The following is a 15,085-nucleotide window of genomic DNA, read 5'->3' as shown; positions in this document are numbered from 1 at the left end:
TCAGGGAGAGTGGATGCTGAGCATGTGGTTATGCCTGTTTTTGTATCCCAGGGAGAGGCGAGGTCTCAGGATACATCTGCTGACCTGCTGATAGGTTGGAGAAAGAGGGGTCTTAAGAAACACTTGCCGGTTGGTTGGGGACATCTAAAGCCCTTCAGAGGCAGAGTAAGGAGTGGGCCACATACCTTTCCTAGTAGAGGCGGGAAGGAGTAGGCCAGGTTACTCCAGGTGGGGGAAGGGCATTACAGTGAGATGGGTGGGGTGATGGTAATTCTTGTCTTGGCCGGAGGCTTTGACTTCATCTCCTTGAAGAGGCCTTGAAGTCCAACACTTCTGACTTACAGGCTATGAAACAAGGGTCCATGACCACTTCCTTGGGTTTGTAAATTTACAGGAAGGCACTTACTATTATTGGGTTATCAAAAAGAATACAACTCAGAAACAGCCAACTGGTCAACATGTACAGGGGAAGGGATGGGGAAGGGGCATGGAGCTGCCCTGCCCTCCCTGGATGGGTCACTCTCCCACCACCTGGATGTGTTTATCAACTCCAGAGCTCTCTAAAACGTGTTTTGAGTTTTTGTGGAGGTTCCACTACAAAAGCATGATCCATTAAATCATTGGCAGTTGATGTCTGGCTCAGTGGTTGAGAAAGGCTTGTTATAAATAACAAAAGACGCTCCTCTCACCCCTACCTAGAAATTCCAAGGTTTTAGAAGTTGTGCCAGGACAAGGCATGAAGACCAAATATATTTATTTATACCATCATGTTTATGCAGAGGCCAAAGGTCATTTTCAGAATGATCCCTTTTCATTCCACTCAGTGGTAACAGGCAAAAATGACATTTGGAAGTTTGTTCCAAAATTGCATGCTGTTGTTAACCAGAGCTTTTGATTATCAGTGCTGGCAAAGGAAATCTCCTCCCTCACAGAAGCAGTCTTTTTGGCAAAGCCATTTAATTGTGGCTCTGTGCTCCAGACTGGGTCTCTGTAAACTAGGAGCACACTGTCCCTCAAACCCAATCTTTCTCCAAAGGACATTGTTCTGTAACTTTTCCCCTCTAGATTTGTTCTCTGCTGAGGGTTAGGAGAAAGAAAGCTATGACACATCTTGGAGTCATTTAAAATTGTAATCATCCTGCAGTGTGGTGACTCAGTCCAGTCACACAAGTAATGCTACTGAACAGCTACTGTAAAAACAAAAAACCCAAAAAGCCACAGTAAAGTCAAGAAGTATTTTTCCATTTGATCTTTGGGAAACTTTCCCAAACAAATGAGTTTCTCCTTTGTAATTAGTTCAGGAGAACGTGGATCAGATTCTGTTTCTAGGCCACGACCAATAGACTATTTGTTCAAGTTTCTTTTATCTCCTAAAAACCCACATTCTTTGGAAGGAACTGGAACCCTCCCTTTTGAAAGAAGTTGAGCCTTGCTGGGCTGTCTAATTACATGAAAGCAGACACTTTTGCTTCAAGCATGGGGCTTTTAGTGGCCTTGAATCATTGTGATGATAATGTAGGAAGAAGCAGAAATGGCAACAAGTTAGTAACAACAACAACAAAAAACTTCTTTGAAACTTTTCACTACTCCTAGCTTTTTAGATGGAGACTACAACTGAGACATAATTAAATCCTAGTGGTACTTTAGGAAGAGGAAAATGTTGTAATATCTTTTCAGAACAATGGTTTCACACTATGAAGAGATATCAAGTTTAATTCTTACAAATTGGAAAGCATCATCTGAGCAAACTGAGTATCTCTCGGGGTTAATCAGCTTGTATCAGTAGTGAGGCTTTGTCATGCAAAATGTGCTCATTTAAATCCTTAGGATATGAGGGAAAGCTGCTTTCATTTTTAGAGTTAAACTTTTTCCCTGTCCTTGTGAGCATTTGAAACTCTTGATTTTTTAGGAGCTTCAAAGCATTCTTAAGAAAGGGAAGTTAACTTTTGAGAATATTATGGAAAAGCTGCGAATCAAGTATTCTGAAATGTACACCATAGTTCCTGCAGAGCTTGCATCTCAGGTGGAAGAATGCAGAAAAGCTTTAGACGACGTAGATGAGAAGGTAATAATAATGTTTGTATTCATGTTATTACTTATGGGAGTGAATGAAGATAAAAAATGTCACTTAAAAACATCACATTTTCAACTGCGCTGATTTCAGCTATGTCTATTTTTTAGAGTTTCGTTGACTAATGATTTTGTGTATTGAATACTGAGATAGAGTTGCTCTAAATAAGTGACCGTTAATAGAATTAGATAGTCTATTTATCTTAGGTTATCAGGATGCTTAGATTTTTCTTCTCTTGCATTTAGAAATAAAGTTATATATTGTCTATTACTTTTTTTTTTCCTCCTTAGAGAATCATTTTAAAATTTTGGACATAAATAATACTTGGCTTTAAAGCATATTCCCTATGAACATTTTGAACTCGCAACCAGGAGCAATAAATATACATTTCACAACTCACTAGCAGCACTTAACACATTCATTACTAGCACTTAACACGCAGTATCTTTCTAATGATGATGGTAACAGAAATCTCACAAAGCCATACCCAGGCAAACCTTTATACCTGAAAGTCCAGGTTGGGAGAAAGAGTGGGAAATGTTTCATAGTACTTGGAGACTTACGTGTTTAGCAAGACAATTTAATTGTATTATTTTAAGGCTGCGCAAATCCAACATAACAAAAGGTCCAACATACACAGAAGAATTTTTATATTGCTTTTTGAAGCCTGGAATACCTATAATTTAATAAATAAAATAGATAATAAATGCACATAAAAATCAGGTTTCAAACTGTGACAGATTTCTTTAGGAAATCTAACCCATGTAAAAACATGTAAATTCCTGATATAAATTACAACAAATCTTGTTTATTTGACACACAAGATAGTCTGTTATGAGGTACTCTCATAGGATCGCCTACTATTGATTTTAAGAGAATCCTAAATGTTTTGAGAGGAACTAAATTGGTTCTCATAACTACTTCTTGTGAAAATTCCTAGCAAAGTGAATTAATCATCAAAATCTACCCTTTCAATTTAGGGTTGAATTTCAACTGTAACTTTCATATTTGTATATGTTTGTAACAATCAACAACTAGTTTTTATTGGGGGATGTGTCTAAAGGATGCAGGCAGGTGACCTAGTACCATTCTGTACAGTTCAGATGGCTGTGTACTTTACCTAAATCATGATCTCTCCTAGTGTACAAAAGTGATATGCATTTCTGCTGGGAGAAGAATTGCCCCAAATATTAGAAAGCTTCATTTTATGGCAATTTGTTACATAGGAATAAAAACTAATACAGCAATAATAATAAAAAAAAAAACTAATACGGGATTAATTTTCTTCCTAAAAATCTTGACTATGGTATGGTCTGTGGAATAAAAACATTACATAAAATATCAACAACATCTGGGGGCTCAGAGCTTCTCAGGAGCAGTTCAGCCCACTGACTTATTATGTGTGGCTTTAAGGAAATCACTTAGCCTGCATTTCATTTTCTGCATCTGTGTGCTATCTGCTTTGGAAGGTTTAGTTTCAGTGGTTATATAGATACAGTAGTTTTAAAAATGAATTAAAAGGATTATACAAAAGCATTAGGTATTATTTGGTTATTTAGTGACTACTTGGAGAAAACCTTATCACCATAGCTTTAAACAGCAAGAACATGACCTAATCAGGCATTTGAAAAATGACACAGTCAACATTCATTTATCATCTCTCCTAGCACAAGTTATTTTCTTAAGGAACTCATTCCGATAAAAAAATTACAGTTTCGCAGCTAGATTTCTAATTGCTGGGGAAACATACACTAGAGACATTCACACAGAGAAAAACTAAGCTTTTCTACTGCAAGAAATAGCTAGTTTTAGGTATTTCACCCAAATGAATACTAAGGTGAGAATTACATGTTTAAAGTCAGATTGAGAATGTTTGCTTTTATTGAAAACAGATCTGTGCAAAGGATTCTCCAATAAAATCGAGAGGCAATATAATAAATAATTTATCTCCCAGGAATTCTTTCCTATTATTTGTTCCCTTGGTGGGGGGGTGATTCAGATTCTACCTCTCAGTAGTTTTGCTCAACCCAGCATGTATCTGCAGTATGTACTCTGGATTACATTTAAAAAATTTTTGTTGGATGGTTTTCTTTTCTTTTTTTTTTCGGTTGGATTTAAAAGGTCTGGTCTGGAGTTCCTGTCATGGCACAGTGGAAATGAATCCAACTAGGAACCATGAAGTTTCGGGTTCCATCCCTGGCCTCGCTTAATGGCTTAAGGATCTGGTGTTGCCATGAACTGTGGTGTAGGTTGCAGATGCCGCTCTGATCCCATGTTGCTGTGGCTGTGGCGTAGGCCGGCAGCTGTAGCTCCGATTAGAACCCTAGCCTGGGAACCTCCATACGCTTCGGGTGTGGCCCTAAAAAGACTAAATAAATAAATAAAAGGTCAGCACAGCTGCCATTTCCTAGTCTACTAATCTGCCTTCTTAACAAAGCATTAGGAAGATTTGGAATTTCCACCCAGCCCTTAAAGACAAGTAAAATCGCAAAATGTGTGACTACCTCTTTTATTGTTTGAACCTCTAAATAGAGTGCCAGAAAACATTCCCACTGTGGCTTTCTCCCTTTGGAACAGATTAGCAATGAAGTCTTGAAAAGCTCACCATCGTACACAATGAGTAGAAAAATAGATGAAATTAATAATGGCCTTCATAACGTTGAAAAGATGTTGCAGCAGAAAAGCAAAAATATTGATAAAGCTCAAGAAATTCAAAAGGTAACATCCTCCCTTAACTTACATCAGCATTTGGTATATTCCCTGTTCATCAGTCATCACAGGGTTCCTAACTCAGTTCAATGGGGCCTCCTTACCGAGAGTGTCACCTTCAGAGGCTCGGTGGAGAAGGTTGCATTTAAGAATTGTTCTCCGTTTTTCCACTGTGGGAATATGCCCAAACTCCTGAGAATGTATGATTGTGATCTAGCCTTTTCATGAGTTGAGGAAAGTGAGGCTCTTATCTTGGGAAGACTGATACACAAAATGACTGCCAAGGAAAATAGAAATTCCAATTTCATTTCTCTTGTAGAACTATATTCTACTTCTTAACTTCCAGAAAAACTCCTGTATATGGAAAACATTCTTATTCTACTCTGTACTTTTAGGAAATATTCTAATATGAATGGGGACTTAAAAAAATAGGGCTAAGAGGATAGATCTTAAAAGTTCTCATTATGGAGTTCCCTGGTGGCTCAGCGGGTTAAGGATCTGGCATTGTCACTACTGTGGCATGGGTTCAGTCCCTGGCCTGGGAACTTCTACATGCCATGGGCATTGCCAAAAACTAAAAAAAAAAAAAAAAAAATTGTTTTCATCACAAGAATAAAAAGTTGTATCTGTGTATAGTGTCACATTTTAACTATACTTATTGTGGTGATCATTCTGCAGTATATACAAATATTGAACCATTGGATTGTACACCTGAAAGTAATAAAATGTTATGTGTAAATTATACCTCAATTTTAAAAAAGTTATCTTCAGAGAGGTCTCACTTCATCTTGCTTCCCTCTGTTCCCTCCCTCTCTGCAATTAACCCTCCCTCCTTTGGTTTTAAATTTTAACTCTATTATGTCTCCTTGGGTGGAAATAATTATAAGCATTAAAATAAATTATTGTTATATGTGTCCCCTTTCATGTAAGAAGACATTAGCTATACTCTCTTAAAATAAAATGGATAAATTTGCTCACAAGTAATCATTCCTGCCTTTGACGTAGCAGCCCCCTCTAAACCAACTGTGATGTCAAAGGATTTAATTAAATTAAAAAATAAAAATAGGTCAGACTATCACTTACCACTGGACAAAATCTCAGGCTTTCACTAAGCAATTTAACCAGATTTCCCATTTCCAGAAATTATATCCTTATACAGATATTAAGTAAGAATTGAGGGATTTCCACTGTGGTGCAGTGGAAATGAACCTGACTAATATCCATGAGGATGCAGTTCAAATCCTGGCCTTGCTCAGTGTGTTAAGGATCCGGTGTTGTTATGGCCAGGGCTGTGGTGTAAGCCAGCAGCTGCAGCTCTGATTCAACCCCTAGCCTTTTTAAGGCAGGTGTGGCTTTAAAAAGCAAAAAAAAAAAAAAAATTGAATGTTATATTTGAGATTTCCTCTGCCCATATAAGTCCAGGTTTAAATCCAACCTATTGGTTTCTTGAGCCAAAAGAAGTTGCTACTAATACATGTGGATAGAATTTTCTGACACTGCATTAGTCTTGAGTCACAGCAGAATTTTCCTTTACCAGTTTTCTTTTTGCATTTAATAAGAATTGGCTTCTAGATTAAGTACATATATATACTGGTCTAAATAGGTTCAGGTATTTTTTTAAGCCCTTTTAAACATAATGTTACCTCATCACTCTTGAAAGATAAGGGTTATGTTGACCTTGTTTTGGTGTCCTTCATCTCTGGAAATGGCCAGGACTTTCTGCTCCCTTACAGCTAATTGGTACTGAAATGAATGCTGTTAGAGTTATGAGACCTCAGAAAAAGTGTTTTTCAGTTCAGGTCACAAGTGGTTGCTGGGCAGAAGTGAAAAACTTGGCCTGCGATACCATCTCTGTGATGTCGTTCTGGTACCTTTCACAAATACAGATACTGTGTGAAAATGTAGAAATTCCCTTCTCTTCATCCCAACTGATTTAGGATTTTCTTCTCCAGAAAATGTGGGATGAGCTGGATCTCTGGCATTCCAAGCTAAATGAGCTGGATTCTGAAGTCCAGGACCTTGTCGAGCAGGACCCAGGACAAGCTCAGGAATGGATGGATAACTTGATGGTTCCTTTCCAGCAGTATCAGCAAGTGTCACAGAGGGCAGAGTCGCGCACCTCCCAGTTAAACAAGGTAACACCCGCTGGCCCTGCACAGCTTGTAGTGGTGAGGTGGGTCTGAAATGAAACAATATTCAGAGGCAGCCAGTTTCCCAAATTACCACCTTTAGGACCTGAAGCTAGAGTCACCCCCATAGTTTGAGTAGGCATCACGGGGATGGATTTCAGTGATGGCAGAGGCAGAAGCAAGAATCTCAAGTCAGCATGGTAGGAGTTCAGGTGAACACTGGGCTTCCTGACAGGTTAAGGGTATCTCAAAGGTCTGGGGAGGGAGCTGGAGAAAGGACATCATTTGGGAACAAGATGCCCCTGCCTTCCCTCCCATGAAGCAGTCATGGTGGGTGAGTTGTGCACGTGCAAGAGCAAGGCTGGAGCCTGTTCTCAGAGGAACTGGGATACTGCCCAATGAGGCCCCGTGTGGGAGGACCACATCTAAGTGCAGCTTTCAGAATGGAGCAGAAAGTGGGAACCAGACTTGTGGCAACAATAACTGGGAATCCTTTCCAAGGCCCGTAGAGTGAGGGTAGAGCTTCCTAAATCCTTCCTACCTCAGGGCAGGAGGAGCTTTACAGGTTGAAAGATCAAAACCTGAAGGGGGAGGCAGATGGCCCAGCCGTGGGGAGTGGAGCCCTGGAAAGCCTGACCCTGCTGACCAATAGCACCTGCTCTCCATTCAAGAATCATTCAGCTGGAGGGAGTTCCCATCATGGATCAGCGGGTTAAGGACCCGACTGATATCCATGAGGATTCGGGTTCGATGCCTGGCCTCACTCAGTGGGTTAAGGATCTAGCTTTGCTATGAGCTGGAGTGTTGCAGATGTGGCTTGGACCCAGTATTGCTGTGGCTGTGGTGTAGACCAGCAGCTGCAGCTCTGATTTGACCCCTAGTCTGGGAACTTCCATGTGCTGCAGGTGCGGCCGTAAAAAAACAAAAAAGGAATCATTCAAGTCGAGGAGAAACCATAGATTGGTGCTGCCTCTCTTTCACAGGCCACCATTAAGATGGAGGAATATCATGATCTTCTGAAGAGCACTGAGGCTTGGGTAGAAAACACCAGTTGCTTGCTGGCTGACCCTGCAGACTATGACTCTTCAAAGACACTCAGTCACCGTGCAGGCACCCTTCAGGTGAGTGTTCTTTCAGTGTTTCTGGGTGTCATAGAATCCGCAGAAGGCTTAGTGACTTGACTGTCATGATGCTTTTCCCCCTTTTTTCCTGAAAAAGCAACCTGATCTGCAAGCATGTCAGATGACAGAGGGAAGCTTGGGAGAGTGGCGGCCTCTAGATAGGGGTTTTGGAGACCAGGATCTAGTTCTTTCTGTCCAATAAAGACTTCATGACTTTTTGGTTAGTTTACTGTGCCCTCCACGGACCATGATTCTCCCATCTGTGAAGTCAGTATATTGTGCTGAGTGGTGTTGAGGGGTTTAGTAGGAAGAATTCCAAGACGGATCCCATTGTTCTTGTTCCCTGGTACATACAACCTGTATAATCCCCTTACCTTGTGTGTGGCAGGACCAGTCAGTCCATGGACCAGGTTCCATCAGGTACCTAAGGCTATGGGATATGACTCCCATAGGTATATGACTGATCATGGATGGTAGCAGACTGAAGAGAAGGTCTCCTGCTGGATTGAATAAGTCAGCCGCCTACTATGGGAGGGCCCTGGGGCCAAGACCAAGGGTGGACTCCAGAAGCTGAGAGTGACTCCCAGTCAAGAATTGCAAGACAACTGGGATCTCACTTTGACATGTGGATTTTACCAACAACCAGAGTGAACTTGGAAGAGAAACCCACACTGCCAGTGGCACCTTGCCTGCAACCTGGGACATACTAAACTGTGCCTGGAGTCCTGAGCCATGGAAACCAGGAGATAATGAGTTTGTTTTATTTCAGGCTGTAAGTGTGTGGTAATTCATCACACAACATCAGAAAACTAGTCTGGCGTTCCTCCCAGGTCTAGCATGCATGGGTCCATATTTCCCGTCCTTCCTGGTGCCCCATGGGGGCCCTGTCCCTGTGCTAACTTAAAGACGGAACAAATGGAAGTATTTTTCTCCTCAGGGCCACGATGGCAAGAGATCTTTGGATGCCAAGTATTGGCTTAAATTTTCTTGGGAAGGCTTATCTCCCTTCTCTCGTTATTCAGCTGCAAGAAAGAATCTCTTAGGAAAAAGTTTATTCTCTAACAATTTTCAGAGTAATCAGACCTCAGAGTTGATCACACTTTTTTTTTCATATCTTTAAAGTAGTGCAGTGTGTTCCTAGGTAACAACTGACTTTGTACTTCCCTGATGTTTGAGATTTCTTAGCACATTTTTTTCCTATGGTAACAGTTGTAAAGATACTGCATTTTTATCCATTTGTTTTTTTTCTTCTCTTGCCTGTGATTTCTGCCCTTGCTTTTTAGGTCAACTTTCCACATCCCTGAAGCATGTCATCTTTTTCTTTTAAATCTGTATTTTTCACCATTTTTAAGAAGTTTGAAAAGACAGAAGAGAGGCATGCTACTTCTTCTCCCCAAATGCTTATTAGGAGTAAAAAAAACCCCAAAAAACAAACAAACAAAAAAACTGTACCAGAATGAACTTAGGCAAAAATGGCTGGACTTTTACTGCTTCCTTCTGAGACAAATGTTAAAGTGTGTGTTCCTTTCCTGGCTCAGAAGTAATGAAACCAACTAGTATCCATGAGGACATGGGTTTGATCCCAAGCCTCTCTCAGTGGGTTAAGGATCTGGTGTTGCTGTGACTTTGGCTGTGGTATAGGTCACAGATATAACTCAGATCCCACATTTCTCTGGCTGTGGTGTAGGCTGGCAGCTGCAGCTCTGATTTGACCTCTAGCCTGGGAACTTCCATATATGCATGGGCGTGGGCCTAAAAGAAAAAAGACCAAGAAAAACAAAATGTAGAAGTGTGAAAGTAAACTGTCTTAAGCTGTTCAGGACACCCAAATTTACTGCCCTTTGTTTATGAGCTAGAACTGAATAGAACTCTGGGTTGTTAGCTTGAGGAAGTAGGGACAAGGGGACATGCAGGCCGATTTCCCACAGAATGTATCTTAAACAAATCCCCAATGGGAAATAAGTTGCAAATAGCTAGTCACATGTGAACACCTCATTTGTTCCTGTATTGAAAGAAGTTTGGCCTACTTTTAGGATATCCTTTACCATTTGACTTTTAAAGAAGTACCAGAACCCTCAACTAAGCTTTGAAAATGTTTTAATTGCACTATAACCTTCCACCTGGATCATATTTGTTAAAATAGGTTTTTATAACCTAAACATTCCATAAAGACTGCTGTTGTAATTAAGGCTTGTTGAAACCTAAATTGTCATAGTAAAAGTAGGAAAGCAACTCGTTTTTTAAATCAACTTCATTGAGGTACAATTTCCATATAGTCAAATCCACCTGTCCTAAGTTTATAGCTAGATGAGTTTTGATAAATGTATGCAGTTGTGTAGCACCACCACCAGCAGTTTATAATGATCATTTCCATCACCTTACAAAGTTCTGACATGCTCCTTTGCACTCAGTACCCTTTTACCTGTCTTCAGCCCTCTGAAATCACTCCCTCATTTTTTCTATTCTTTTAGTTGGGCCTTCTCTACAGCATCCTGTGAATAGAATCATATAGCACACAGTCTTTTGTGACTGACTTCTCCCTAGCTTAATATTTTCCAGATTCATCCAGGTTGTTATATTTACAGGTAGTTTATTCCGTTTCCTGCTGAATAGTATTCCATTTGTGGAAAGTGCAACATATTTATCCCTTCACTAATAGATGTTTGGGCTATTTCAAGTTTGGGGCTTTGTATTCTGTATCTATTGCTGTGTAACACATTCCTCCTGAAGTTAGCAGTTTAAAACAAGAAACATTTCCTGTCTCAGAGTTTCTGTGGGCCAGAATTGAGGTCTGGCTTACCTGAGTGCTTTTAGCCCGAGGTGTCATGAGAGTGCAGTTACTGTGTCAGTCAAGGCTGGGGTCCATCTGAAGGCTCAATGTGGGTGAAGGAAGAAACAGGATGTGCTTTAGGCTCATTCATGTGGCTGTTGGAAGGACAAGTGGGCCTCTTCACATGGCACAGCAGCGGGCTTCCTTTACCATAAACAATCAAAGGAGCTCCCAAGACAGAAACTGTCTTTTTATTAATTTTTTAAAATTATTTTTTCTTTTTTGTTTTTTGTCTTTTTAGGGCCACACCTGCAGCATACGGAGGTTCCCAGGCTAGGGGTCTAATTGGAGCTACAGCTGCCAGCCTATGCCATAGCCACAGCAGCGCCAGATCTGAGCCGTATCTGCGACCTACACCACAGCTCACGGCAATACCAGATCCTTAACCCACTGAGCGAGGTCAGGGATCAAACCTGCAACCTCATGGTTCCTAGTTGGATTCATTTCCGATGCACCATGACGGAAACTCCAGAAACGTCTTTTTAAATCTAATGTTAGATGTGACATTTCATCACTTCTGCGATATTTTATTAGAAGTCAGTCAGTAAGCTCAACCTACATTTAAGGGAGCTGATTACAGGGCACAAATCCCTGCAGGTGGGGATAGGAGGCCAGGTTAGAAGCTGCAATAGCCCTAAGGAGCAGAGCTGCTCTGAGCATTCATATACACATCTTTTTGTGAGGGTGTGTATTTTCATGTTGTTTAATTTGGTGAATACCTAGGAGTAGATTGCTGGCTTCCAAGTTTTTAACTAGATAAACTAACAAATCATATTTCAAAATGGCTGCACCATTTTCCATACCCCCTGGCAATGTGAGTTCTAATTATTCCACATCCTTATCGCACTTGATCGTATCTGTCTTTTAAATTTTAGCCACTTAATGATGTGTAGTGGTGTCTCTTTGTGGTATTTCTCTAAATGACTAATGATTTATTTATTTGAACATTTATTTATATGCTTATTTGTCATTTGTACACTTTGTAAAATGTTCAATTTTTTTGGCCCATTTTTAAATTGGGTTATTTGTCTTTTTTATTCTTGAATTTTAGCAGTTATTTATACAATACCTTAAAATCCAGTCCTTTACCAAATATATTATTTACAAATATTTTCTCCCAGTTCATGGCTTGTCTTTTCATTCTCTCAATATTGTCTTTCAGAAAGCAAATGCTATTTGTTTGATGAGGTCCAATTTATCAGTGTTTTTCTTTTATGGATTATTTTTTTGTGTTGTGTCTAAGAAATCTTTATCTAACCTGACATCACAAGGATTTCCTATCTTTTATTCTAGAAATTGTACAGTTTTAATTCTTTCTTTTAGGTCTGTGATAACATTTTAAGTTAATTTCTGTATATGATATGAAGCTGAAATCAGTGTTGGCTTTTTTCCTTGGGGATATCCATGTTTTGACCACTCACTGTTGAATTACTTTGGTACTTTGTCAAGTGATTTTACTTGACTCTCATATATGTGGGTGTATTTCTGGGCTCTCTCTTTTGTTCTCTTGATCTGTGTGTCTGTTTTTTTTACCAATATGACACAGTCTTTATTATCGCAACTTTATATAGTAAGTCTTGAAATGAGGTAGCATAAATTCTATAACTTGGCCCTTTGTTTTGGCTAATCTGGGTCTTTTGCATTTCCATATAAGTTTTATAATCAGCTTGTCAATATCTATGCAGAGGTCTGTTGGAATTTTGAGTGAGATTGTGTTAAATCTAGATCAGTGTGGTGAGAATCTATGTCTTAACCATATTAACTCTTGCCATCCAAGGACGTAGTGTAATCTCTCTACTTATTTTGGTCTTCTTTAATTTCTCTTTAATGTAGATTGTTAAATTTTTTCCTGAGTATTTTATGATTTTTGATGCTATTGTAAATAGTATTATTGGAAAAAGCATTGCTTTTAAGTTTTGCTTTCCCAAGAGTTTTCTCCTGTAGGATTCTGAATAAGATCAATGTAAAATTCTCAATAACCTGAAAAATTTTAGAGACATATGACTAGACTTGTTGCAAAAGTAAATGTTCTTTCTCCTATCAGTTATTTTATATGCAATTACCTGAACACTACATTAGCCGGTTGAACATTTCCAGTCAGTGGCTGAGATATTTTGAAATCTTAAGGTTGAAAGTTAATAATTATAATTATTAAAAGAAAAAAGAAAAAGATAATAAGAAATAATGTCTAAGAAATTCTACAAGTGAATTTTTCCCCTTTTATTTGGTTTTGTCAGATAGAGATCTTTTGGTATCCAGTTATTCAGGTAACTTAAGCCAGAGGGATATCTCATGGACATCACTGGCTCTGTGTGGTGAGGCCACAGAGGACACTGGCCCCAGGAGTGGGAGGCCACAGGACTGATTCTTAATTTTTCATCCCAACTTAATTTATCTATTCCTCCCAAACCAACATTCCCCAAATTACAAGTCCAACCAATTGAATGGCTCTTTTGACCCTGATTCCAAATTATGGAGGGATGGACTTACAGGTCAGGTGTTCCTGGTTCTGGTAACGATGCTGGAGGAGCTGAGTTGCGTGGAGTGAAACAGCTGCTGCAAACCCACCAAATGGGGTAGACACTCCGTAGTCGTATACTGCCACTGGTCAGAGGAAATGTTCAAGGCTTTTTTGTGAAATGAAATGAACAGGAGTTTGAAATGTTGAGTCCAATTCAGATTTTCTCCTGAGTTAATTTTTTATTCAGGTATAATTCACCTATAGCATTTATTAGTTTCAGGTGTGCAACAGAACGATTCAATATTTGTTTACATTGCAAAATGAGTACCCACAGTAAGTCTAGGTAACATCTGTCACCATATATAGCTGTAGAATTTTCTCTGATTTAAATTTTAATCAGCTTGTTTCAGTATCTTGATGTTTCTCTTTCTCCATGTTTCCCATTATCTAGATGGCTTTGGAAGATTCAGAACAGAAGCACAATCTTTTACATTCAGTTTTCACAGACCTAGAAGACTTGTCAATAATTTTTGAAACAGATGATTTAGCACAGTCCATACAAGAGTTAAGTCGTCAAGTGACAGCTTTACAGCAAAAAATCATGGAAAGTCTTCCACAGATTCAGCGAATGGCCGATGTAAGTTGGCACTATAAAGATGTGGCTTAGGAGTTCCTGTTGTGGCTCAGTGGTTAACGAATCCGACTAGGAACCATGAGGTTTCAGGTTCGATCCCTGGCCTTCCTCAGTGGGTTAAGGATCCGGCATTGCTGTGAGCTGTGGTGTAGGTTGCAGACATGGCTTGGATCCCAAGTTGCTGTGGCTATGGCGTACCCCTAGCCTGGGAACCTCCATATCGGCCTAAGAAATGGCAAAAAAAAGACCAAAAAAAAAAAGATGTGGCTTATTACTTTGTACTTATATTTCATTTAGTAAATTAGAGTTGATCTGCTAATCAACTCCTCTGAGACACATTGACCTGGTCCATTTCTCGTTTATGTTACTACTTGAATTATACTTTACCACCTATAGTGCAACTGCAAAAAAAATCAAACCCCCATGCTCAGTCCAGAGGTGGTCTCTTTAAAGGTAAGAATCCTGATCAAATAAGCAGTGTTTCCTCTTTGTCAGAGAGGAGATATTATTGATTTTAAAGCACAGATTAGCAAAGTGGGAATTAAAACAGATTACTTCCCAAGTTTTCATTCACCAATAGCAAATATTTATTGAGGAACTGCTGTAGATCGTCACTGGATTTTTAAATAATTTTATTTAATTTAGCTTGAAATATGTGAGATATTTATTTAAGGATGGAATTACACAGCAAAGGCAGGTACGGTTAGTCTTTTTTTTGTTTTTGTTTTTGTTCTTTTTAGGCATATGCCTGCAGCATATGGAGGGTCCCGGGCTAGGGGTCCAATCAGAGCTACAGCTGTTAGCCTATGCCACAGCCACAGCAACTCCAGATCTGAGCCGTGTCTGTGACCTACACCACAGCTCACGGCAATGCCGGATCCTTAACTCACTGAGCAGGGCCAGGAATCAACCCATATCCTCATGGATCCTAGTCAGGTTCATTACCACTGATCCGCAATGGGAACTCTCAGTTAGTCTTAATTATTTACCTTTTAGGAGTTCCTGTCATGGCTCAGTGGAAACAAACCTGACTAGCATCCATGAGGACACAGGTTTGATCCCTGGCCTCACTCAGTGGGTTAAGGATCTGACATTGTGGTGAGTTGTAGTATAGGTCACAGACATGGCTC

General features: G+C 39.7%; 1 protein-coding gene across 4 annotated transcripts in view; it reads left to right on the top strand.

Annotated features, from left to right (window-relative positions):
- Positions 1–15,085, top strand: part of SYNE2 (spectrin repeat containing nuclear envelope protein 2) — a 356,033-nt gene that overhangs the window by 214,591 nt on the left and 126,357 nt on the right. For all 4 annotated transcript variants that reach the window (XM_047767512.1, XM_047767510.1, XM_047767513.1 and 1 more), the window contains exons 54-58: positions 1,910–2,065; positions 4,649–4,789; positions 6,733–6,915; positions 7,893–8,030; positions 13,773–13,958. In XM_047767512.1, coding sequence (XP_047623468.1) covers positions 1,910–2,065; positions 4,649–4,789; positions 6,733–6,915; positions 7,893–8,030; positions 13,773–13,958 — 804 coding nt within the window. The remainder of the gene's footprint in view (positions 1–1,909; positions 2,066–4,648; positions 4,790–6,732; positions 6,916–7,892; positions 8,031–13,772; positions 13,959–15,085) is intronic.

This window comes from Phacochoerus africanus, chromosome 2, assembly GCF_016906955.1.
Source record: "Phacochoerus africanus isolate WHEZ1 chromosome 2, ROS_Pafr_v1, whole genome shotgun sequence".
Classification (NCBI taxonomy): domain Eukaryota; kingdom Metazoa; phylum Chordata; class Mammalia; order Artiodactyla; family Suidae; genus Phacochoerus; species Phacochoerus africanus.
This window is presented reverse-complemented; position numbering and strand designations above follow the sequence as displayed.